The 25,113-nt window shown below is 39.2% G+C and overlaps 4 protein-coding genes across 4 annotated transcripts; 1 reads left to right on the forward strand and 3 right to left on the reverse strand.

Annotated features, from left to right (window-relative positions):
- Positions 1-6,080: 6,080 nt before the first annotated feature.
- On the reverse strand, positions 6,081-10,104 carry LOC108230580 (hydroxysteroid 11-beta-dehydrogenase 1-like protein). The gene is made up of 6 exons (XM_017406918.3): positions 9,848-10,104; positions 8,248-8,378; positions 7,731-7,934; positions 7,544-7,637; positions 6,916-7,081; positions 6,081-6,783 (listed from the first exon to the last, which is right to left on the reverse strand). Exons 1-6 carry the CDS (start codon positions 9,930-9,932, stop codon positions 6,600-6,602), a joined length of 864 nt encoding a protein of 287 aa, XP_017262407.1. The 5' UTR covers positions 9,933-10,104; the 3' UTR covers positions 6,081-6,599.
- A 1,160-nt stretch (positions 10,105-11,264) lies between these two features.
- Positions 11,265-17,540, reverse strand: LOC108230582 (hydroxysteroid 11-beta-dehydrogenase 1-like protein). The gene is made up of 6 exons (XM_017406920.3): positions 17,312-17,540; positions 14,087-14,217; positions 13,257-13,460; positions 13,087-13,180; positions 11,727-11,892; positions 11,265-11,607 (listed from the first exon to the last, which is right to left on the reverse strand). The coding sequence occupies exons 1-6, from the start codon at positions 17,394-17,396 to the stop codon at positions 11,424-11,426; spliced, it is 864 nt and encodes a 287-aa protein (XP_017262409.1). The 5' UTR covers positions 17,397-17,540; the 3' UTR covers positions 11,265-11,423.
- A 318-nt stretch (positions 17,541-17,858) lies between these two features.
- Positions 17,859-20,193, forward strand: micos13 (mitochondrial contact site and cristae organizing system subunit 13). The gene is made up of 4 exons (XM_017407376.3): positions 17,859-18,025; positions 18,439-18,595; positions 18,847-18,904; positions 19,096-20,193. The coding sequence occupies exons 1-4, from the start codon at positions 17,997-17,999 to the stop codon at positions 19,191-19,193; spliced, it is 342 nt and encodes a 113-aa protein (XP_017262865.1). The 5' UTR covers positions 17,859-17,996; the 3' UTR covers positions 19,194-20,193.
- On the reverse strand, positions 19,588-24,509 carry LOC108230813 (spindlin-1-like). Its single transcript, XM_017407375.3, has 5 exons — positions 24,380-24,509; positions 23,614-23,658; positions 22,908-23,155; positions 22,584-22,817; positions 19,588-21,580 (listed from the first exon to the last, which is right to left on the reverse strand). Exons 2-5 carry the CDS (start codon positions 23,634-23,636, stop codon positions 21,375-21,377), a joined length of 711 nt encoding a protein of 236 aa, XP_017262864.1. The 5' UTR covers positions 23,637-23,658; positions 24,380-24,509; the 3' UTR covers positions 19,588-21,374.
- Between the last annotated feature and the right edge of the window lie 604 nt (positions 24,510-25,113).

A 25,113-nucleotide genomic window follows, 5' to 3' on the forward strand; every position in this document is an offset into this window, starting at 1 on the left:
GTGCTGGGGGTGGGGTGGGGGGGATGATCAGCAGAAAGAGAGAGGGGGCACCAGAGAGACAGCCCTTATTCTTGTAGGTTTGTTGGGCCTTGTTGAGGGTGTTTACGGTTCACTTCTTATCCTTTGTTAATTGGGGATTCTCTCCCCCAGTGGAAAAAAAAGGAGAGAAGAATTCACATATCCCCCCATTCTGCCACCCATGCTCCCTGTAAATCCCCCCCCAGCACCACCACCACCCCCGCACCACCAGACTGATCAACAAGAGAGAGGGATAAATGACAACGGAAGGACTGTCCTGTGAACGTCATTAGAGTTTTACACACTCTGTATTTTCCTGAAGCCCTGTTTAGTGTTCGTCTACATCAGCAGTGGCCAATCCTGGTCCTCGAGGGCCACCATCCTGCATGTTTTACTTGTTTCTTTGCTCCAACACACCTGATTTGAATCAATGTGTGATTAACAGGCTTCTGCAGAACATGAAGAGGCAATTAAACCGCTGAATCAGGTGTGTTGGAGCAGGGAAATGAGGAAAACAGGCAGGATAGTGGCCCTCGAGGACCAGGATTGGACACCCATGGTCTACACGACAACAGCGTCCGGATTGTCAGAGTGGCAGAATCCAGGTCTCAGAGGGGAAGTTTTTTGAAACAGGAAGTCGCAACTTACCTGAAAGCGGAAGTGTTCGCACACTTGAAAGTCAACAGTTATTCTGCACATGTGCCCGTGTTGCTGAAATACAAAAACCACAGCTCCAGCAAGTGTCCTGGCAAGGAAGCTACAGCATGTTCAACGTCTTTTGCGGTCTTGTCTTCATCTTTTCCCCTCAATGGCAGATTAAACTCACCCAACTTCAAAACCTGCTGGCAGCTTCACTGTTCCACCTGTCTCCCTCTCGTTCACACACATGGATTCTTGTTTCTACTGACTCATTCCTCTTCCCTCCAGAGCATACCCCCACCTCTCCAGGCTCTCTTCCACCTGCTCCCTACTCTCACTACAGATCACAATGTCATCTGCAAATGTCATAGTTCATGGACATATGCAACAAACAAGAAGGGACTCAGAGATGATCCCTGATGCAATCCCACCTCCACTGAACCAAACCGTTACTCCTAATGCCTCGCTCCTAAAATCCATTTAAATAGAAACTTTCAAGTCAGACTTTGAATTAATTCAGGCTAATTAAATACCACATTTATGCACACTGTATCTTATTGAGTTGTACAGTGATTAATCTGGTCACAATCAAGTTATAGTCCTTCAATTACATGTTAAATTTATAAACTCTGGGCTTTTCTGTCTGAGTATTTTGATCACATTTGTTGATGTTAATATCAAAAACTCTTCTTAATTTTAATCAGAATAATTGTTCATTTGTATAATGCAAGTTTACATTGTGACACATTTAGTGACATTTTGAAAATCTGTTGGTTCCGACTGGGAGAAATGACAGTGAAAGTCAGACATCCCAGCTGAGATGTAAAACATGAAACACAGTAATGGCAAAGCATTATTTTGTCATTTCTGATTGAAATGTGCTACAAATAACAGACCAAAGCTCTCCGAACATTTCTGAGGTGCTGTGAGTAAAGCAAAATTTCAAGTTGAAGTTTGGTGCCAGTAAAGTTAAGTTGGAGGTGCCACATAGATCCCTCACGCCGATACAGTATGTTTGTGCTTTGGAACGTGTGCGTGGAGATTCTTGGCTTTCTTCCTCCAGATTTGCCGCCCTCTGTGGTGATACAGCAGAGCAGAAACCGAATGGCGTCAGATCATTTGCTCGAAGGATATGAAAACACCCCGTCTGTCCTCTTTGCGGAGCCCCTTATCTCCAGCAGATGTGTTTGGAGTTATCTGAAATAATTAGAGGAACAGGTTGGCAGACACACACACACATAGATACAAAGGCACCTGTGTTTTGGAAGATGAGGGGCAGAGCAAGAGAAGTAGGAAGTTGTTGGCATCAGGCTGGTGGACTCTGCTTCACAGCACCTCTGCCCTCTTTCTGTCCCCTCCTCTCTCTGTCTCTCTCCTGTCGACTCATGTAAACATTAATAGAAGCAGCCCTGAAAGGACACAGGTGTCGGCCATTGTGCCGCTCTGAATGGACCTGAGGGAAGGAGGTCAGGGGTCGCCTCAGCCACCTCTCACAACCCACGCTTTTTATTCACACCGACGCTGCCTTTCATAGGTTTCCATCTCCCCCTCCCCCTCCCCCCCTCCCTCCACGGCCTTTCTCTCTCTCTCTCTCACTCACTCTCTCCTTTTGTTATCATAGCTAAATGTTTTGTGAAAACTTTTCAGAGGTTATGCACAGGCTTGCTATTCAGGAAGATTAACATTCTTTTCTAAATTAATCAGCCCAAACCAACATATGGATCAATAGGTGCTTAAAGAGCCAATAGATTGACAAATTGTTTATTTGCATCAAAGCAGTTTCATTTATTAAAGCGATAGTTCTGATCTTTTGAAGTGATGTTCTGTGAGAAAGTTAAAAAGAAAGAATATCTTACCTGTTGTAGATTGCTCAGAATTTTTTGGTACTAATTGGATTTTTCTTTGAATATTTTTTTTTTTTAAATCCTTTTCATCAATCTAACGGCTCCACTTTAATAGGGCCACTCGGATTTTGGCAGTAAAGTTGAGCTCACCTGGGATCATAGTTTCCACTTTATAATCCTTTCAAAATAAATTACGACAAGAAACAGATGCTGGGACGCTACAAGTTCCTCTCTTTTCTTTCTTTGTTTCCACAAGGTGGGTGGGTGATAGGTGCTGTGTTGAAAAAAAGGCATACTGGCTGCAAAAAGATCGTTAGGAAACATCTTGGTGGGTCACTACAAAGACAGTTGTGATTCTTCAGATTCACACATTTTAAATAGACTTTAATTCTTTTTAAAAAAAATCACTGCCAGTTCCTGGCCGTTAGCTGATCAATTTGGTCAGAGTTAAACTTTACTTCTTTCAAAATCTTTCAAATTATGCCTTTAATATTGAGATACTTCACTGAATAGTTCACATATTTCTTTTAGTCAACATTAATTTAGGTTGTGACAATACATAACCTAAAAACATAATCTTTTCACAAGAGTATGATAGGCACCAAACAACTCTCTTGTTTGTTATTTAACTCCATTATGCCGCTCGAGGTGTTTTATTAGTTTTCAGGGCTCTGCTGTGGATTTATGTCCGGGCCACAAAGGCAGTCACCCGGGCATGGAATAGGGTGCCACTATGAAAGAATTGTGACATTTGTGCAAATGTTTTCCAGCGGCTCATTTGCCCATCATGACGTTAACGACTTTTTATCACCATGTAGGTCAATTAACATTGGCACTTTGATTTCAGTTTGTGAACGGGACAGGCACACAGCACAAAACGTCAGAGTTATGTTGCCATTACCGAGGACCGTGGCTAGAACAGTGCGTTGCGTCTCCGGCGTGGGAATGGAGAGGTCTGTGCATTGTGAAAACTTCAGATAAACAGGTTTCGTGCTCTGTGCTTGTTCTCCGACTGCTTGGACATCATTTCACTGTCAAATTTATAATAACAGTTTACGTTTGTGTTTGTTTTAAACTTCTTCACAATACTTTCAAAAAACATAAATCTGAGCATGTTTTTTTTTTTTTTTTCACATATTCTTGTTAAGTCACTGAGCTGATTACAGGATGTTTAGGGCATAACTTAGTTTTCATTTATAATTAAAGGCTTGGCATTACTTGAAGGATTTCACTGCCTTTCATGTGGGAGTTTCAAACTTATCTGTGGCAGCCATCTTGAATCAAATCAAACCTAAAAGTTAATTAGTTGTAGATGTACATCTACTGACTAATTTCTGCAAGTTTCATTCAAATCTGTCCATATTTTGCTAACAGACAGGCAGTCAAAGACCGTATTGCCTGCATTTAGCCATTTAGTAGTGGGTAATAATGAAATTGTTTGGTCTTGACAAAGAGTGCAGGCTATTCCCAAGGGAAAACCTCCATTTTTAAGAAATATAGTGATTATTCAGGCAGAGCGTAACATCATTTCCAACTTTTACAGTACTGAAAAAGACATCATTTGTTTTGGTGTTTATGTCAGTTCCCATCAGTGATTCATGCTTAAACTCCTCAGTCTGTATGTTCTACACATGGTGCAGAAAGAGATGCTGTAGAGAAGGGTGAGAGGATTTATTACCGAGCATTAGGAGCTCTAATCTGTTGCAGGTGTTTCTGGCTGTGCTCCGAGGCCATGCCTGCGCTGCTCTCCAGGAGGCCCCATCACTGTGTTTGACAAAGAAAGAAAAAGAGGGAGAGAGAAGAGGAGACACACCTTTTGTTTATTATTATTTTCAACCTGTCCTTATGGAGGTTTTATCTTCTCAGCAATGCTCTCGAATCCCAGTGTCAAGATGAGAGTCAAAAAGAACATCTCTTCCAACTAAAGAAATTTTATTTCTGCAAAAATGCATAGTGGATGATGAGTTCTGAATGCTGCAGAACTGAACCCGTGCAAAAGCTAAAAGAACCAGAAAACTAGCTAAAAGTAGCACAATGCTAGCTAAAAGCTAAGATTAGCAAGACAAGTGCTAAAAGTAACAAAAGGCCAGCTAGAAGCAGTGAAAATGCTAGCTCAAAAGTTGGCTAAAAGAAGCAAACGGCTAGCAAAAGCTGCAAAAAGTAGCTAAAAGCTAAAATATCGAAGCCTAGCTAAAAAGTTTCAAAAGTCTAACTAAAAGTTAAAAGTAGCTAAAAAAATAGCTAAAAAATAAAAATTGAAAATCAGTAGCTAAAAGCTGAACTTAGCAGAACAGTATCTAAAAGCTCAAATAAGCAAAAAGCAAACTAAATGCTAAAATTTGTTTAATTCAATTTATTTATATAACTCTAATTCACAACAAAAGTCTCAGAGCACTGCACAAAAACACCCACGCACATTATAAATAGCCAGTTAGTAAAAGTTATCCATTTAAAGCTAGCAGAAAGTAGCAAAAGCATAACTGAAAGGTTCAAGTAGCAGAATGGTAGCTAAAAACTAAAGGTAGCATAAAAAAACAAAAATAGAACAAGTTTGTAAAAGCAGATTTTAAAGAGAATATTAGTTTTGAATGAATTGGAGAAATTTCCTTGCATTTTAGTGGGGTACATATTTGTAAATAAAGCATTTTGAAACATACCCTAACAGGCTTGGTTTTTAAGGGTTTTTATTTAATCAGCTGAATGTTTTGATATATGAATGGCTAAAATAGTACAAAGTATGCAGAAACAGACATTCAAAAAATAAACATACAGAAAACAGTGTGATTGCTGGATTCAGACAACTAAATATTACCATTAGTCATATCAGTTAGGACAGACAGCAGCTGATTATCAAATCCTGTTCATCTCCGGTCATTTTTCCCCCAAAAAAGAAAAATATGTGAGTTACAAAGAAACAACTTTATTCTCAGCTTTTCAAATGGCACAAGTTTTGTGAATCTTTTCTATTCATTTTTTTTCTTCTTTCTCTTTTCTGACAAAGACAGTCCACTCCTCATATACAGTAAAAAACTGCTGCAGCAGCAGGGTGCAGTTTCTAGGATGCGCTACAAAAGAGGTAGACCACCGGGGTGGATGGAGCTTCACAGGAAGCCTTGGGTGCCTTTGGGGTTGGTGAACAATAGCAGAAGAAAAGAAACCCACTGAGAAGGTTCTGCCTTAAAAGAAGTCTGAAACTCAGAGTGTGGCCACCATTGGGAAGACAAACCTAAATGTATGTAGGAAGAATGGAAATGGGCTGGAAATCAAGGATGCAAAGAACAAGAAATGGAAAGATGAAGGTATAAAATATTGATCTGTAGAGGGAAATTTTTAAAAAGAATTTATTGATTCTGCTTGTCAAGATAACTGTATTTAAAATGAATCATTAAAGATAATAAAACAATGTCAGAGTTGTTTGTTTTATCTCTATAAATGGATTGAAGCTCCTGTGAATAGTGCTTTCTTCTGAAGTAAACTGAGTAGCTGCAGAGACGCTACTTCACAGCTTGGACACTACTGCCCCCAGGTGGTCGTTCAGAGTACAAATCCACACAACACACAAAAAAACAAAGTCTCTTGTTAGGTAAGATGTTGATTTTTATATGCAGGTTAAAACACAGCCATCATGTGACACAGAAACAGCTGCATGGGAAGTTTGAAAACTGAGTGTGGAACAGCCAAACACTGCTACCGAAGTGAATTTTTTTATGTCACAGGTCAAACGCTGCAACGAAACACAAGGCAACTACATCTGTGAGGTATCTCTCAGGCAAAGCAGACTCGGGTTTCAAGTTGTGCTGTTCGGGCATGTTTTAAAAAGCACCAAAAAAAAAAAACTGCAAAAATGAGGACTGTACACACAGCTGTCAGCCAAGGAGATTTGGTGCTGTTGATGAAACACAATATGTTGAATTACTCTTAGAATTAAAAAAAAAACCCCACCTGACAGAAAACTGTAGGACTCAGGTGCACCCACCTAAAGTCCTGAAAAGTTGGGCTAAAAGTGACCTTCATGGAGGAACATTAGTGCATTGTAAATTTGATACTAGAAATTTTAACAAATCCACGTTTCAGGTCAGTGCTGCAGGTGTACAATCTTTATGGGTTGTAGTTTATGGAGTTCTGGATGAGATAATTTGTCAGAGGAGGAAACCAGTCTCTGATGACACAGATAATATGCGTGAACCAAGGGTAGTAAAGCTCCTGCTGCCTTGTTGCTCCGGTTCTGATGATGTTCAACGCTGCTTCTGTGGCGGGGTAGGCCGGTGCCTTAACCAGCCCCCTGGGATACAAAAACATACCCTGCGTTAGGCTAAAGCAAACAGCTCAAGTGCAGTTAATGAGGCAAAAACATTTTTTAGCATTTTCTTTTCACACACACACACTTGTGTACATATTTACACTTTTGACATACTTGACTTTCGACATAGCTGATTCCGTATCAATAAGCCCCAGTGTGCATATGGAGATCGACACGTTGCTCTTCTTCAGAGCCAGCTCATGGTACAGGGACCCGAAGAACCCGTTCAGAGCAGATTTTGTTGCGACGTATGGTGCCACAAACGGACTGGGCATTTTACCTGCAAACCATAAACAGCTGTCTGCGTTAGACACACAACGGCTGGAAGAAGGCCGAGCCTGAAAATAAAGCGTAAAACCTGAGCATTATTTGAAAAAAAAAAAAGAGAGGACTTTTTATATGTGGCCTTTCGAAGGCTTATTTTAAAGGTTCAAAATCTACAAACACACACATTTGTATTTCTATCCTTGTTAGGACGATGTCTTGACTTCCATTCATTTCTGTAGCCTAACCCAGATTCTAACTCTAAACCTAACTGTTACAGAAACAAGACAGCAATGTTGTATTTTTGACTGCATAGAAATGCCTATTATCCTATTAACTGAGCAATAATTGGAAGAATGATGAACAAATAAACCACTTGTATTTAGTGGAAGAAAGCATTTTTTAAAATAAATATTAATAGATATTGGCGTATATGTAAAGTTTATGTATCTTTAGCTTAACGAGGAGGCGTATTTACCCGCAACTGATGAAACGATCACCAGAGATCCTTTATTTTGCTCGAGGGAGGGTAAGGCTTTCCAGGCCATCTGAATGTAGCTGAAGAAATTGACCTACAAAAAACACACAGACACAAAAAAAAAAAAAATAGATCAGGACATTCTCTTGATGTTATGTGCCGATAGACCATCAAAATGCTTCATTACCTTCATTAGCCACCTGGTGTGTTCCACATCTCCCTCCCACATGCTGAAAGAGGATGAGCCAATGTGGTTGAGGACCAGGTAATCCAAACCTCCCAGTTTCTCCAGCGCAAAATCCACCACTTTGTCGGGCTCAGACTCATTGGCCATGTCTGCTGCTATGTACAGAGCTTTCTGTGCTCCTAGACTCAGACACCTCTCAACCACCTGTGAGTCAAGATGGAACAAAGTTACAAATCTTGTAAGTGACACTATGCACAATCCAATGTTTTATTTGTTTATATTTTGATGTGTTAGCACTCAGATTATGTGTTTAGGACGATGTGTTGAGGCACCATCTTGAATTAGGTTGACTCCAAAAGTTAATAAGTTATAAATGTTCATCTGCAGATTACTTTGTGAGAATTTCATTACGATCTGTCCAGTGGTTCGGGAGATATTTTGCCGGCACAACAGACAAATGAACACAGACACGGACATGGGCAAAAACTCTGATGCTGATGTTGACTTAAAACCTGACCTGCTGTAGGGCTTTCTCTCTTCGACCTGTAATCACAATTTTGGCTCCAAAGCGGCCGTAATGATATGCCATTTGTTCGCCGATGCCTTTGCTGGCCCCCGTGACCAAAACCCTGGCACCTCTGAGAGACTCTGAAAGAGGTTTAGCCCAGTTACAGAAAGGTACGACAACGTCAAAACTTGAAACACAAGAACAGCTGAAACTGTGAGCAGTTTATGAATTTAGGTGAATACTATTCTTTTTTTTACCACTTTTGGTTTTTGGCTAGCCTTTTTGATTTGTTGTATGGTGTTTGGTTTGGAGATAGTGGCGCTGACAAAAAGTCAGTAGACCATCAGAGGTCCAGCACAGGTTGAACGACTAGGAGATAAAGTTAGAGAGGCCAGACTGAGATGGTTTGGACGTGCAGAGGAGGGACAGTGGGTATATTGGTAGAAGGATGTTGAGATGCAGCTGCCAGGAAGAAGACAAAGTGGAGATATATGGATGCAGTTAGAGAGGACATGGAGGTAGTTGGAAGGATGACAGAGGACGCAGAAGACAGAGTTAGATGGAGGAGGAGGACTCGCTGTGGTGACCCCTGAAAAGGGAACATCCATATAGTTTGTGCTTAGCTGTTTTAGCTTCAACAACTCTGCTTCAGCTTCTTCACCAAGTCTTTTAGCACTCAGCTTTCAAACTCACAGACAACGTAATTTCAATCGTTGGATCTAGAATCATAAGATAAGCCAGTCAAAGTCTGTCTCAGTTTTGTTTGAAGTTTAACGACATCAGTGTTACTCATTGAACCCATGCTGTAAAAAGCTATCTCTGACCTGCACTTGTGCCAGAGTCATTGGTGACGACACAAATTGCTTGGTGTAAATGTAGAAATACTGCACTAGCAACTGAAATCAAATCATATTTTCCCTTGTTTAATTGCATGTTCTTTAATGCAGACTCCCCAGTAACTATTGTACAGGACCATGATATAATGCATTAGGTAATAGGATAAATATTTTTAACTGGTTTATTAAAAACTAATAAAACATTTCATGCTTGAAAATGATCAATACAGCACAATGCATTTATCCCTTATGGTATATAAATACAAAATAAGCATTTAGACTTTCTATTTTTGCATATTGTCCTTAGATATATTTCTGTTTGGTTGTTTCTTATTGTCTATGTCTTGGTTGGACCTTAAGTCTGAAATAAAGTTTCATTCATTCTGTAGCTTCTGTTTTTGTGATAAAAGAGAACAGACTATTCATGACCGCACAGCGAAATGCACAGTACATTTGGAAGAAAACACTGGTTACCTGTAAGTCTAATACCATTCAATATCATAATCATCTGCATGTGTGCTGCAGTTAACACAATGTTCAGGTAGCACTGGAGCAGGGGTGGCCAAACCTGTCCTCACTATCCTGCATGTTTGACTTGTTTCTCTGCTCCAGCACACCCTGTTTGAATCAAGGTGTGATTAACAAGCTTCTGCAGGACAGGAAGAGGTCATTTAACCGTTGAATCAGGTGTACTGGAGCGAGGAAAGAAGTAAAACATGCAGGATCGTAGCCCTCGAGGACAATGGTCGGCACTAGAATTCTCTTTAACTTACCTGGATCAAAGCTGGGTGCAGTCCATTTGACAGCGATGTAAGCAACACAGATACTCAATAGCAAGATTTTAGCAAACGGACCCATTTTTGTAAACTTGCTGCAAACTTTAGTCAACCTTTTTGCAAAGTTTAAATCAAAGTGTCTCTACTTTCAACAAGCAAGTTCCTAGGAAGTTGCATTTACGCAATAATGCCTCTCTCGCTCTCATTCCCTCCCTCTATTTTCTTCTTTTCTCCCTGAGTTTTCCGATGTTAAGGGGTGTGTTATCCAAACTAAACTTTTGGACTCGGGCCTAAACACGTACTGTGTAACCTACAGTATGGAAGCCCATTTCTGCCACTCTCATCCTCTAAGTCATAATAATGTGATTTTATCTCAAAATTACAACTTAGTGTCTCATTATGATGAAATACTCTCTCAAAATTCTGATTTATCATTTCGTACAGTATTACGAGATATCTTATAACTATGAGAAATTATTTCGTAATTATAAAATCCTGAGTAATATTTTTGAGATAGTATCTTAAAATTATGACTTAGAGAGTATTCTATGATTAACTTTAAATTGAGAAAAAGATAGATATATTACATATAAAGATATCAACTATAAATATGTAGTTTCTGTTATTTATTGCATAACCTCTTGTAGACATGAGTTCCTATTGTTTCCCTGTTTTTGATAGTGTTCTAAACTCTCATTTTTTATTTTCTATTCAGTATTTGTTGCTACTACTTTTTATTTTCTCATTATTACTTTGACCTCTGACTTTTGCACAGTTACTTATTGTCTGCTCAATGACATCATTTCTTTCCAGCTGTCGGTTTTAAAGACTTTGCTTCTTTATTAACTTAAAATATTCACCATTATTACAATTTTGCCTGGTATACGTATCTCCTGATTAAGTTTGCAGTGTTTCAAATTTGCTACTGACTGCTGCTTTACCATCAAAGAAACTATTTTAAGTGGTGTACAATCATATTAGTATCATTTCTGTTTTTGTTCAGTGTGTGGTATGGTGTTTTCACGTAACAGTATGGCTGCTTTGAGTTATTCATTTGCAGTCTAGCCACCAAGGGGATCATTGCAGAAGGAGCTGTATACATCAACTGTGACTCTGTTCTGCTGGGAAGAAGGAACAGGGCTCAGGGGCTCAGCAGCCCTCGAGTCGGCCATGGAACAATTCTCATGTGGTTTTTACCCGAGGAATTAGAAGAATACTCAGTCAGGAAGTGAAATATTTAAACTTATTTTTCTAACACATGCCCTCAAGTTTTGTCTTATGAGTAAAGTATTTAGTTTTTGTTTTGTTTTGTTTCCGCAGTTTGATGGAGTAGTTGGCAGACAATCCCTTTAAAGGCAAAGTTAAATATAAGCACATATGCAAAGCATAAATAAACACAGGTAAAAAATAGGCACACCATTAAATCCATTTTATTATAAAGTCTAAATCTGTGCACCATGTCTGTTAAAGATGTGTCTATCCATGGCACTGTCGTATGCATATCAGTGCTTTATACAATAAAAGGAAATCTCAACTAGTCCATGTTTGTGTCAGTGCTGTACTTAGATGTTCGTCATGGACTGTAGTTGTAGGTGTTCTGAATGGCATAGTTGGTTATAGCAGGAAACCAGTCTTTGCTGAGAGACATAATCTGTGTGAACCAAGGGTAGTAAAGCTCCTGCTGCCGTGTTGCTCCTGTTCTGATGATATTCAGTGCGGCTTCTGAGGCAGGGTAGGCAGGGATATCAGTGACTCCCCTGAAATACAGAGGGATCTGCATTATCTAAAGCAAACAGCTTGAAAGAAGTTATTAATACAGAATGTTTTAGCTTCACATATTCGCATATGTACAAATATGTTTATATATTCAACAAACCTGACTTTCTCCATAGCTGATTCTGTATCGATAAGCCCCAGTGTGCATATAGAGACTGACACGTTGCTCTTCTTCATCGCCAGTTCATGGTACAGGGACCCAAAGAACCCATTTAAAGCAAACTTTGTTGAGGCGTATGGTGCCGTAAAAGGACCGGGCATTTTACCTGTAAAGTACAAACAGAAAACTGTCTGAGTAAAGCAAAATATCTGGAAGTGGAGTGAGCATTAATAGTATTCTGGAGCTGTTATGAGAAAAAAAAAAGTTTTCTTTGCTTTATACCATAAATCTGAGTGTCATCAATTACTATCAAGTCAAAAACTAAACCATAAAAGAAGAGAAACACACACAAAGTTGAGAATTAAGTGTTCTCTAATTAGAGAAGATATTCAACCTTTTCATATTTATCTTTACCCAATTCTATCTTCAAACCATGCTGCATTTGCTGCTCTGCCATCAAGTACCAAATATTATCATAAGTTTTATGTTTTTAAACTCTCACAAGATAAACACTGGCCAATCCTGTATGACTGATTAGTATTTTATGTTCAGCCAATTTAAAATGGCCGCCAAAGCTAACCTGAAACAGACAAAAGTGGCTGTGGACAATTTCTTGTTGGACATCTAAATTGATAACTGTGCATCACAGGTATGTCAAACTGCATAACTGGACACATCGTGGGTCAAGAATGTTGCCTATTCAGTTCAAGGTCATGGGGTCAAAGGTCACAGGTAACTTTGTGCTTTAAATTGATAACCCTGTGTCACAGGAATGTCAAATTGCATAGCTGGACACTTCATGGGTCAAGGATGGTTCCTTTTGATTTCAAGGTCACAGGTCATAATATGAACAAGAAAAAGGAAAAAAAAATCTTACATCAAGTGGCAGGCCTTTCAAAATGTCTCCATAAATTTTTCTAGTTTTGATTGACATGCCCTAATTGTTTTATCACCAGTCGCAACATACAATTACAGCCTCTGAACTATTAACCTTAAAACACGAAAAATAATATCCCACAAAAACAACTATTCTGAACATCTAAAAACCATAACCCAAGCCAGAGGCGTGAACCCACAGTGAACTAAATGTTTATGAAACTTCAGTGTGACTGATGGTTTAACCGCCTTAGATGGCCATCACATTGTAAATCAACCAAAGCACATCACAAAGACTTTATTTAAACCTCAAAAAATCATGTTAAAAAAGTGCCTGAAGTAAAAGAGAAATCTGGTGATACTGATATAAATGAAAGCTTCAGAATTTTTTTTTTTTTTTTTTTTTTATGTAACTGAGACTGAGAAAAGGCTGCTGGTCATCTGATGTTTTCAAGCGTGCATAAAAATAACGAGGCATACACACCCAAAACTGATGAAATGATTATCAGAGATCCTTTACTTTGCCCTAGGGTGGGTAAGGCTTTCCAGGCCATCTGAATGTAGCTGAAGAAATTGACCTACAAAACACACATAAAAAGATCAGGACATTCTCTGGATGTTATGTGCTGATAGACCATCAAAATGCTTCATTACCTTCATTAGCCACCTGGTGTGTTCCACATCTCCCTCCCACATGCTGAAGGGAGTTGGGCCAATGTGGTTGAGGACCAGGTAATCCAAACCTCCCAGTTTCTCCAGCGCAAAATCCACCACTTTGTCGGGCTCAGACTCAATGGCCATGTCTGCTGCTATGTACAGAGCTTTCTGTGCTCCTAGACTCAGACACCTCTCAACCACCTGTGAGTCAAGATGGATACATTTTGTACATAATTTAGCAGAACAGCACAAACCAGCTATGGAAGCATTTTACTATTTCCTTTGTATCTTGGCAAAATTAGTACTTTCTTTTTTCAAATATCTCCAACTGATATGAATGCAAGTGAAATGCAGAAACTAAGTCAAATGTAGAAAGTGGGCAGCTCATTCTTCAGATCAAACCTACCATTGATCAGATATCAACAACTGAAGGATGAAATTCATTCACCACAGAAAACGCTTTATCATAATATTTCCACTGAATAGGGAGGGAGCCAAATTGTCTTTTATAATTAAATTACAAAAATAAAACTAAATCAAGAAAATTGAATCAACAATAAACAATTAGGACAACATAACAAAATAAAAATATTTTGAGGACTTACTATTAGGTAATTATTTTGAGTGAGGATTTATTATCATAAAACACAGAAACAAGGAATACTTTAAGGTGAACTAGTATTTATTAATTTGTCAAAACAAGATTTCTTTGAACAGAATGTTTAGATTTTAAGATTAAGGATTTAAGTTTCTTACCTGCACAAGAATTTGGAATACTTTAAACTATGGGACACTGGACAGAATGAAAAATGAGTATAAAAACTAACCTGCTGTAAAACCTTCTCGCTCCTTGCTGTAATCACAATCTTGGCTCCAAAGCGGGCATAATGATATGCCATTTGTTCACCAATACCTGTGCTGGCACCTGTGACCAAAACCCTGGCACCTTTAAGAGATTCTGAAAGAAATTCAACCCATTTTAAAAAGATACAACCGCAATCACTGGCAAACAAAAAGAAAGTTCAACACCCAGAGGGAATGGTCTGGTTGGGACATAATTTAGTACACATACAGACCAGTGGTAAGTATGCACACGGTATGCAAGAAGCTGGTGTGTCTAGAATGGACACCAGAGGACATAAGTGGTAGCATGGCAAAAGTTGACATAACATTACCGGTCAGTTGCTAAAGCATCCAACACTCAGTCAGAAAAGAGAGTAAAGGCCAGCAGACACAGAGGATGCCTTGTAGATGCAATAGACAGCATTCCCAGCCTTTGACAAAGTTTGATAGGGGTCACATAGTGGGTTTGCACGAGACCAGGAGATTGTACTGTGAATTTGCCCAGCATGTAGGGTGTACAGATGGCACATTGTTGGAATCAGTAGGTATGAGATGGCACCCACACACATACTGAAGGAGGTTGCCCAAGATAGACCACACCAAGGGAGTATTGTTGAATTTTACACCAAGCATTACAGAACCCCATGAGATGATCTCGATATCTCATCTGCACACAGGTATTGGACTCTTTACAACACCCCCTGTGATCCCAAAACCATGTCTCAACAACCGCCAGACTACCAGTTCACCATCTCATGCATAGACTGTGTGAAGTATAAGTCTGCAACATCAAAGATTCGGTGAGAGAAACTAAGTGGTGAGGTTAGATTCCTCTGAAAGGAATACATATTAAAGACATGGTTTCTCAACAACTGCCATCAACACAAGAGCAAAAAAAAACTTTCAGATAGTGATTCGGGGGACCCTGGTGGCACAGTGCTACATCAGTCACACCCTGCATTTGCATGTCTTACCTCTCCTGAGACAACACCCTGTTATAGACTGTCAGCAAAGTGCATGTGTCTATGGACTACCTGCATCGTGCTGAGATCATCGTGTGGCCATCCAGGTTCCTCATCTTTTATCAACTGAACATGTGTGGGAGTAGCTCGAACATCAGCTCTGACCCAGTGCCAATCTGTCGGGTCTCGATCGCCAGTTACAACAGCTATTTCCACTCAAGAGGATACAAAAGCTGCTGGAGTTAGTTGTGCACCAAATCACCACATGTGGCCAGGCCCAAAGGGTGCTGTGTCCTACTGACATGGGACCAATAGTGTGTACTTACTGCCAACTCCATATTTCATCTGTTATTGTAATCACTGCAAGCAAAGTTTAATTTCATTTCCACCACTCCATCTGGGTGCTGGGTGCCATCAGTCAATGTGTGTCAACAATTGAAACACACACAAAGGCAAAGACTTATTAACCGTATAATGTGTAGCAGGCAGTCAAATCACATTTCTGTTAATTATGCTAACACGGGTGCCTGGAACAATGGAAAAGAAAAAAAATCCCACAGAACATACATTTGTGGATTACTTACAGCAATGTAAAAATAGTAAACTTTATGACACTAAACCAGTTATCTCAGTTTATAGCATGAGCTCTGTTTACTTGCAATCACTCAGCACATTTGTGTTATATCACATAAAGATAAGCCAGTCAGACTTTCATATGTTGCTTTAGGTTGAATGACAACAAAGTTACTCACTGAACGTGGTTTGCAATGCTTTGAGCATTATTAGTATGCTAATTATTGAAGTCTAATCATGTTATTATTTATGCAAAACGAACAGTGTGTCCTTGTGGTGTGGATGAATGTTGTATTCGCTCTGCCGGTTAGTCACATGCAGAAAGCAGATCATCAGCAATTGCTCGCTCACTTTGTGCTTCGACTCTTGAGATTTGCCTAGGGATCATCAAACTTTCGTCATTATTACACACAGCTTATTTTCAGTGCCGTGCATGAAGCTTGTCCAGAATCTTATCACAGCAAAACAAAAAAAGAAAAAAAAGTTTGATGTCTTGCTCTTTATTTTGCAATTAAGTATATGACTTAACAGTGTCAAAAAAGATGTTTTACTAATATTCTTAATGTCATTTTCTTCACATGGTGTTAAATTTTGTCCAATTAAGCACTGTTTAATTGGACACAAACTCTGCAGACAGAGTTTTCAGCAGAATGATGAGCAAACTAGTCAGAAGACAAGGCTCCTGATAGGGATGTCATTTAGTGAACTAAATGAATTGTATAAAAGTAATCTTCAAGTCTTTCTTGATATAGTCTCAGTAGTTCATAAATTGAAATGTATTTGTACTGAAGGAAATTTTATTTTATATAACTTTAATTTCAAATCTGACCAGGAAAGAATGTCTTTTTGACTAAAAGGAATGTGACTACTGAGACAAGAGTGCGGTTTGAATATATGTTACAAAGGCCTGCCATAAACCCTCATCTGGGTTGCAAGAAAACTGCACACTGCAAGCTTTTTCATAAGAGCTTTATGGTTTAGCAATCGTAATCATATGTTCCACAGTTGCATGTGGACTTTGATGTAATGGCTTGAGTAAAAGGATAAAAACATTTTTAAGTGGATTTTGAAATCTTAGGTTTTATGCTTGCAAAAGGTCAAAACACAACATGTTTGTGTATTTATTGTAGTATTAAGTCTATAAGGATATTTTTTTGGAATTGTAATATATGCACTTATTAGGTTTCTTACTTCCACATATATATATGCCTCAATTTCTGTATTCTAATGAACGCTTTGGAAGTGGAGAAACACAGATATACCTAACTGTGTATTAAAAATAAATAAATAAATAAATAAAAATCCCTCAAATAAAAATAAATTTAAAATCATTTAAAATTCCTAAACAGATACAACCCACATTTTAAATCTGGTTTAGTTTCAGAATATTGGCTATATTGCAGTGTTTAAAAAAATGATGAAAAAATACAACTTTATTTCTTTATTGTTCCATATCTTCGTTTTTTATGATTAAACGAATTGGTTAATCAGTTTATTGTCTATAATCTATATCAAATAAAGTTATCAACGCATTTACCTGCGGTCAAACATCAAAGTATGTCAGCGTGACACAGGTGTACTGCAAATTAGTTATAGAAGATAAAGCTTTTGATACTGGTATTTAAAATTATAATAGTGACACTGAAATAAATTATTTTATCTTTTTTTACGTACCTGGATCAAAACTGGGTGTAGTCCACTTGATAGCAATGTAAGCAATACAAAAGCTCATTATTAAAGTTTTTCCGAATGGCCCCATTTCTTGTAAACTTGCTGTAGCTCTTATGCAACAAGTGTGCAATAACTTTCACAATTCTTCTTCTTCTTCTTGGTTTTTATTGGCGGTTGGCAACAAACTTTCAGTAGCATTACCGCTACTTACCGGTATGGAGAGTGACTTTCACAATTGGAAAGAGGTGCTTATATAATTAGACCTCTCTCTCTCTCTCTCTCTCTCTCTCTCTCTCTCTCTCTCTCTCTTTCTTTAAATGGGTGTGTTCAGATACTCAAGCACGCTCTTCTTTTATGTCTGAAATAAATTCTGTGTTTATATATATATATATATATATATATATATATATATATATATACATATTTACGGACAAAGCAGTAAAGTTTTTGTCTTGATTCGCAATTGATATTTCTGAAGAAAACGAATGAGATAAACCAAACGAATCTGCTCCTCGGAAATACCGTAAGACTTCAACGCACAACTTTATTGACAAAACACTCATGCACAGGAACAAGCAGAGCAAAGAGACTTGTCCTTCAGTGCAGCTAGCTGGTAGTGCTGTTTGATTTGATGTAGGGAGTGTTTGTTAAAAAGCGCACGTAAAGGGAGATTATACAGCTGTACACCATGGCGGCAAGGATTTGGCCCTTTCTGAAGTTAGTATTTTTTTTTCTATTTTTACTTCCGAGTTTCTTTGAAATCGCAGTGGATGATGTGCTAAACGCATGATTAGCCTGCTAGCTAATGCTAATATTAACTGTTAGTCTGTTCAACAGCTTCCCAGCTGCTACTTTAGGAAACTTTGCTTATTTATCCCCCGATATTTCACACATTTAATTGGTTTATGTACTCCCTCCATTTGGACTTTGGGCTGATATGCTGATTTTGTCAACGTAGACTTTTTAAAGTTCTACTGTCTGCTGTTTTCCCATTAAAAGGGGGCAATCAGAAGTAGTGTACAGCAACTGTAGTGTGGTGTCTGTGCTTTTTCACTGCGGTCTGTTTTAATGGTTCAAGGCCGAGTGTTTCTGGCTAACAGTATGGCTGCCTCTGGTCTTATCATTTGCAGGCTAGCCACCAAGGTGACCATTGCAGGAGGAGCTGTTTACGTCGCCTGTGACTCGGGTCTGCTGGGAAGCAGTGAGCAGGGCTCAGAGGCCCTGGAGAAGGCCAAAGCAGCTGTACCACCAGCCTTAGAGGAATGGATGAAGTATTTTGGTCTGGAGGTAGAGATTACGAAATTATATTGTCAGCTTTTGCCAAAAAAAAGCAATTTAAATTAGAGACACAATTCCATAAAGGAACTCTCTTGGTTATGCACAGCTTTACTTAATGTTTTTTTTTTCTTTCTTTGATGGTAATGTCAGTTATTCTCTTGTTCTTTCTCAATGAAGTCTCATATTTTCAGGTAAAACATTTACACTCACTGTTCAAATGTTCACAAATCTCTTTTTTTTTCCTTTTTCACTGTCCTTAGACTCAGCTTCCATCCATGCCTAAGATTGAGTTCTCTCCTGTTAAATCATGGAATTCGGGTAAGAACAAAATGGCTCTTTTCCTTTACAAAAACTGAGTGGCGTATTTCACTCACTCTGATACAGTCAGTCATACCTGTTAGCAGTAGATTGGGTATAGCGTTCAATTTCTGTGTCACCATTTGACTTTGAGAGAAGTATTCTGTTGTTTCACACTGAAAACTTTATTTTCTTTTCCCCATTCAAAATAGGAGTCCGGTGGACGATTTCCAAACTTTCCGAAGCTCCAACAAAGACAGCTGACTACTCAAATCAGGGACTGCAGTATGTAAAGGACCTCATCAAATGAACAGACACTCTCTGGGTGACCTCACACTTTCAATTCACCTGACTTTTGCACTTGAGAAATGACAGTACTCCTTTAAATGTTTGCCCCCCATTTTTGAGAAGACGGTCAACAAAAAGCTAAGTGAAATCCAGGTCCGAGCAGTGCTCTCTGCTGAAGGATTTAGTGGTCCTTTTTATTGAAAGTGGCATTAAATGGAAGTAGTACATAAAGCAGAGAAGCGAAGTGTATTTAAAAGTATCTTGTTCATTTTGTGTATACCAGTAAATTAAATTGTCACCAATGTCCGCTAGCGTTGGATACCACCCCTGTCCTCAAACAGTCCAAATAATGTAAGAAAGAGAATGTTGTATATATGCAATTTCACTATTTGCAATAAGACCAATCTTAAAACACCTTTTGTCTTTAGTTTGATTTATTGAGTCAAATCTCATTTACAACATGTGTGTTCAAAGAGAAAAACAAGTATGCAAAACCTTTATTTTTTAATTACAACAGAATAATAATGACACAAACAGCCATTTGTTTCTGCTACAAACTCAGAACAGGAAGAGGCAACTGAAGCATAAAGAGCGCAGTAGTTTGACTCAAACCCACACAGCAAAAGCACTGTTAGCAGTGATGTATAGTGTTATTGTCTTATTTGAATGCAGGAAAAATAACTTATCTAGCACGAAATGCCTCTTATGACAAAATAAAAGTTTCAAAACCTTCAGGCACTGTTCAGGTGATGCATCTAAAGTTAAAATGGAGAAAAGTAAAATTAGCTTACTGAAAGATATACATAAAATGTTAAGGACTGAAGAGGCTAAACCCAAACCAGCAACTACAACACTCACAAAAATTGGATGAACTCGATTCTGCAAGCAAACATGTCTTTGTGATTTTTTGAAATGGAGATAGCTACAACAAATTGGTTTGTCAGCCAATTAAATTCTGGAAACGGTTCAAATTTTAAGTATGTTAAATGTTTTGTTCACAAGAGGCTAAAGTTGTAAAGAAATATGGTTACAAAATGAAATAATCCCAGCAAGCAACATTATACACAAGTTTCACAGAGTAAATACTGTCATCTGTTTGTATCGCAGCATTATCTTCATTTTTTTTTCCCCTTCATGCGTGTCATTTAAAGCATATTTCTGCCTCATTTGTTCTTAAGAACATCGAGAGCAAAGTATTAGACTGCACAATAAACTATGTAAACTTTATACATAAAGTGCTGCCCACAACATCAACAGTGAGGTTTATGCAAGCTATATAAATGTGTTTTACATTTGAAGGACGTTTCAACACACCACTTTTACAAACTGATGGTTGCAGAACTTTCCCCAAAGCTATGAGCTGAAACCAAAGAGCAGCCTTCGATTGCAGAAATATGAAGCGCCGTTTAACAAAATGGTATGTACAATATTGCCAAACTGACAAGCCTAAAGGCACTTTCTGATTTGTGTGCGTTCAATTACTCATCTAGCAACTCACGAGTGAACACCAAGGTGCTATAGCATATTTAAAACCTTCCTTCGGCATCACAAGAAGAAAAAGCCAAGTTAGAATCACATATTGGAGCATCTGGCCAATTATTAAATCGCAACTGTGAAAGTTGAAATACTGAACCTGGTCCAGAAAGATGCAGGAATATATTGGCATTTGACATTAAAAGGGCCTGATTGAGGTGATTTTTGTAAGGCTGTTTCCACGGATTTCTTCTACTAACAACAAATTAAAGCTTCCCCCCCTCCCCCCAAACACTTTGTGTTACAAGCTTATTAGCGAAAGAACCCCGAGAACAAAAAGTGTAATTAGACAACATTCTGTGCTGCTTTTAAAGTCAATGGGACTTAATTAGGAGAACCGCTTAACAGACTGATTAATGGCAACAATGCAATGCAGTGATGACTGCACAGCCCATAGCAGCACAAGATTAAAGTGTCCAATGTAAAGTTTTCTAAGATGCAAACTCCCGAACCCTTAAAACAAACAAACAAAAAAAAAAAGTTAAAAGCATAGCAGTGCTACAGTTCTACTGTGCATATCAACGAAAAGGGCACTAATTTCTGAACAATAAAGCAAATCAGCTACTACTCAACCCCTGCCATGGTTTCGAATAACAGAATTTAACATCGACCGAACAAAAAAAGTGAATGAGAGAAGGCTGGAGAAAGAGATTAAAAACGTCCACAATGTCTAGGTGGTTTTGACCAGATCATAGACATGAATATGAAAGTCATCGTCGTATTTGATATAGTACACTGAGGGCTTGGCTGGGACCTGGTAGATGACCAGCCCTGTCCTCTTTACACCCTTGTCAGTAACATACTCCACTTGTTTCCCCACCAGGCTTTCTGTCTCTTCTCCTGGCTTTCTGTCTGCAGGCAACAGGTGCTTGTTTTCTGCAAAGGAGAGCGAACATCAGTAAATGACTCGGGGGTGGGGGTGGGGGTAGGGGGTGGGGCGTGACATTAAGATGAATCTCTATAGGTTGACTTTCTCAGTAGCTGCAGATCACACATGCAGTTTGTAATAGATTGCTCATGGGAAACACTCTAGAGGTGTGTTTGAGTGAAGCACATAAGCGAGGATATGTTTAAAACAAAAAACAAGCAGTGGAAACAGTTACATTAATGTTAGCATGTTAATCTGTGCAAGTAGTTCATAGTAATTGTGAACGTTTCTTTTTTAATTTGGCACACTTAGAATATTTCAGGGCTGCAGTATAAACATTTAGCGTCTTTAATGATGTGAGGAGTTAGCTTGTTCTTTGGGAAAGGCAGTTAATGCTAATGCTATGCTACCATCTTTGACTGTGTTGTTTAACCACAAAAAAAAAAAAAGAAAATGTTCCTTCTCTTAAATACAACCTTAATAGGATCGTTAAGTCGTGGTTATTCAAATTACACGCACTGAATAATAATGACTTCAAATCAGTGTCTAGTTTTTCTGCTTGTTTAAACGTGTTTGCGCTTTCAGAATGGCTCCAGTGTTTGATACGACCAAGTAACGTTTTGGTTCTCATTCTGCCTAAGACAGAAGAATGTTTTTGGTGTGGTTTGTCCCGTCTGCAGTAAGACTGCCCGAAACCATCTGAACCGAATTTCATTAAAAGGCAAGAAAAATATTTTGTTATACTGTAAACATTTACTCAAAGATCATCTTTTTGTCGCTGGCGGTCGAACCAGTTGACTTCCATTACCGCTGGTGGTGAACTCACATGCTTTACCCATGGCAAAATAAATTAATTAATATAAATAAAATGATACAGTTCTCCAAAGCGTGAAAACCTTTTTTTTTTTTCTTTGCTGCATGTACCAGTTTTCATTTCCAAAGCCTCGGGACAAGATAATCACAGACTTAAAGCTGTGAGCTATCAATCAGCCTCTGTTAAACACAAATTACCTGCTTCAGGCAAAATCCGGAGATCTCCGTCAGCGTAGTCGTCCCACAGCTGGTACATATAAAGAACAGGGTCCTTTTCATAAGTGATATAATACCAGTTGGTCATGATAGGAGCTCTGGAGAGAACCATGCCTCTCCACTCGTTCTTCTCTCCATCCTCCTTTTCAAACAGATGCTCCACAGCTTTGCCCACCAGCTCCTCAGCCCCTGGGGGTATCCTGATTTTGTTGTTCACTGCGGAGACACAGGCACGCAGGTCACACGTTACGGACGGAAACCGCCTGTGTAAAACCAGCGGCCTGACGGAGGCTGCCACCGACTCACCGACTGTCTCGGACAGGACCTGCAGGTTGGACACTCGCTCGTCCTTGAACAACTCGATGCCGTAGACGCAGTCGAAGCCGTCGTACTTCACCATGAAGAGGGAGGGGTTTACGCTCAGTCTGTCGAGCACCGTGCCTTTCCATTTGCTCTGGTTCCCCCTCTCTCGCCAGTTGTGCTGAATGCGAACGCCCACAATGCCATTTGGGTCCGGGGTCAATGTGTCACTCAGCTCGCCACTGCTCCGCTTTCTGATAATAAGCAAACACAACATGTACCAGGAGTGAAGAGAACTCCTTCTTTTGTCTTTGAAATGTCGAACGAAGCCCCTGTACACGGGGTAACAACAAAAGAGGTTCACTATTTGCTCAGGACAGCATAGTTCAGTCATATGAACAAACATTCAAAACAAAATCACAATAATGTTAATAGTGATCATAATTTCGGCAGTACGTTTTGCAACTGTAGCGGTATGGTTAATTACGAAAATATTAGCGTTTAACGGTTCACGGGAGAGAATATTCAACATGTCAACCTGGAGGCAATGCTCCACCTGAGGGCATGTTTCTTAATGAGCTGAAGTGTTACCGTATACCTACATGTAACAACATAAAACACAAGTTGTACTGAGGCCACAATTATGTCTTGACTGAAATCACAGAAGCTGGCAGCACAGGCTGGCTTAAAGAACAGCTTGGTTTTGACCTACCTGCCCCTTTTCTTGGACATCATGACTCCAGAAATTCAGCTCTTACTATTCGAGAGGGAGACAAGGAAGGACAATGTTCAGTTTGTTGTTTGTTGTTGTTGTTGTTTTAATTTGGCTTTGTTTGTTATTGGACATCATCAGAGTCACGGTCAAATAGATGTACAGAGCAACAATTTTGAAGGGAGGTCTCCCTTTCAGCCAAAAAGGTCTTCCAGCTGAGGGGAAACATGTTGCAGTCCGGATGAATTGTCAGTTGATTGACATCTCCCACAACCAATGAGCTGCCTTGATGGAGCAACTTCCTGACTATTTAACAAGGCTAAAGCTTTGGAGGTCACATAATACACAGAATCTTCTGGCAAGGATGGGACTGAGACATTTAGTTAGTACGTCAGTAAAATATGTGGCTGATACTGGAAGAAGCTTGGCGTTTTGGGGAGAAACGACAAGGTGAAACGTTACCCCGGATACATATTTATACCATTGGTTTACAAACTTACATAATAAAGAAAACATGCCGAGGGGAGTCGCGTATTAAACTGTTCAACCACTCGTGCAGTCGCTAACTTCTCGTGGACTAAATGCTACACCAGACCCTGCAGGTTTATCTGTCTGACTGCTCATAATGCAGCTGTTACTAAAGGTAAAGCGGAGGCGTTCAGATATCCGCTCCCCCACACTCTCCCTGACTGCAGCTAACAAACAAACACCGGCAATAACTGAATGTTTACATCCTTACTCCTTGCGTGGAACGCAGTTTAGTTACCTTCAAGCTGATTTCATGTCAGTATTTTTCGGTTCGTTTGGCGGATATTAATGTTACCACACGCCAACCCGCAAATCTCGCGAAACCTATGGAAAATGGGAGTCAGCGCTCATGGGGGAGGAGCCTCTAGTTCCCAGCAAGCCTTTGGTTACCATGACGGCAGAGACAGACGTAAGCGAAGTCGCGGGGGATTGTGGGTATTGGTGTTTTAGTTGCACTAACACAGCGTAGACGGTTTTTCAGACAGCTTGCTTGTGACGGAAACAACAAACCAGACAACAGGTAAAGACAAAATAGGTTCGTACTTGTTGCTAGTTTTATTCACATAAAGTACGCAACACTAGACTGGTTTTGACAGTGCAAAAGAACACACAAATGAAATGCAGTTCTAATGGTCTGCGTGCTGTAGGGGTCAAGAGGTCGTGAGGACCAGGGTCTAACCTCAAAAATATAACACAATATCCCAGAAAACCGACGCAAAGCATTCAAATTTTATTTCGAAAGTGAAAACAGAAATGCAAATTGACGTCAAGGAGACAAAAGGGCAACTGCGAGAATCAAAATGACCACAGAGAAATGCAAATTTAAAGTCAAATTGGCCCAAATATAAGAAAAGGTTCAACGAGATAGGCCAGCTATAAAGGTAATAAATGAAAAATGCTCCACACGGAAATCACAGTGTATGTTTGTATAGTAGCACATTTTATTTGTAATGGCACTGTAAAATAATTTAC

The sequence above is a fragment of the Kryptolebias marmoratus genome, linkage group LG24 (assembly GCF_001649575.2).
Source record: "Kryptolebias marmoratus isolate JLee-2015 linkage group LG24, ASM164957v2, whole genome shotgun sequence".
Lineage (NCBI taxonomy): Eukaryota > Metazoa > Chordata > Actinopteri > Cyprinodontiformes > Rivulidae > Kryptolebias > Kryptolebias marmoratus.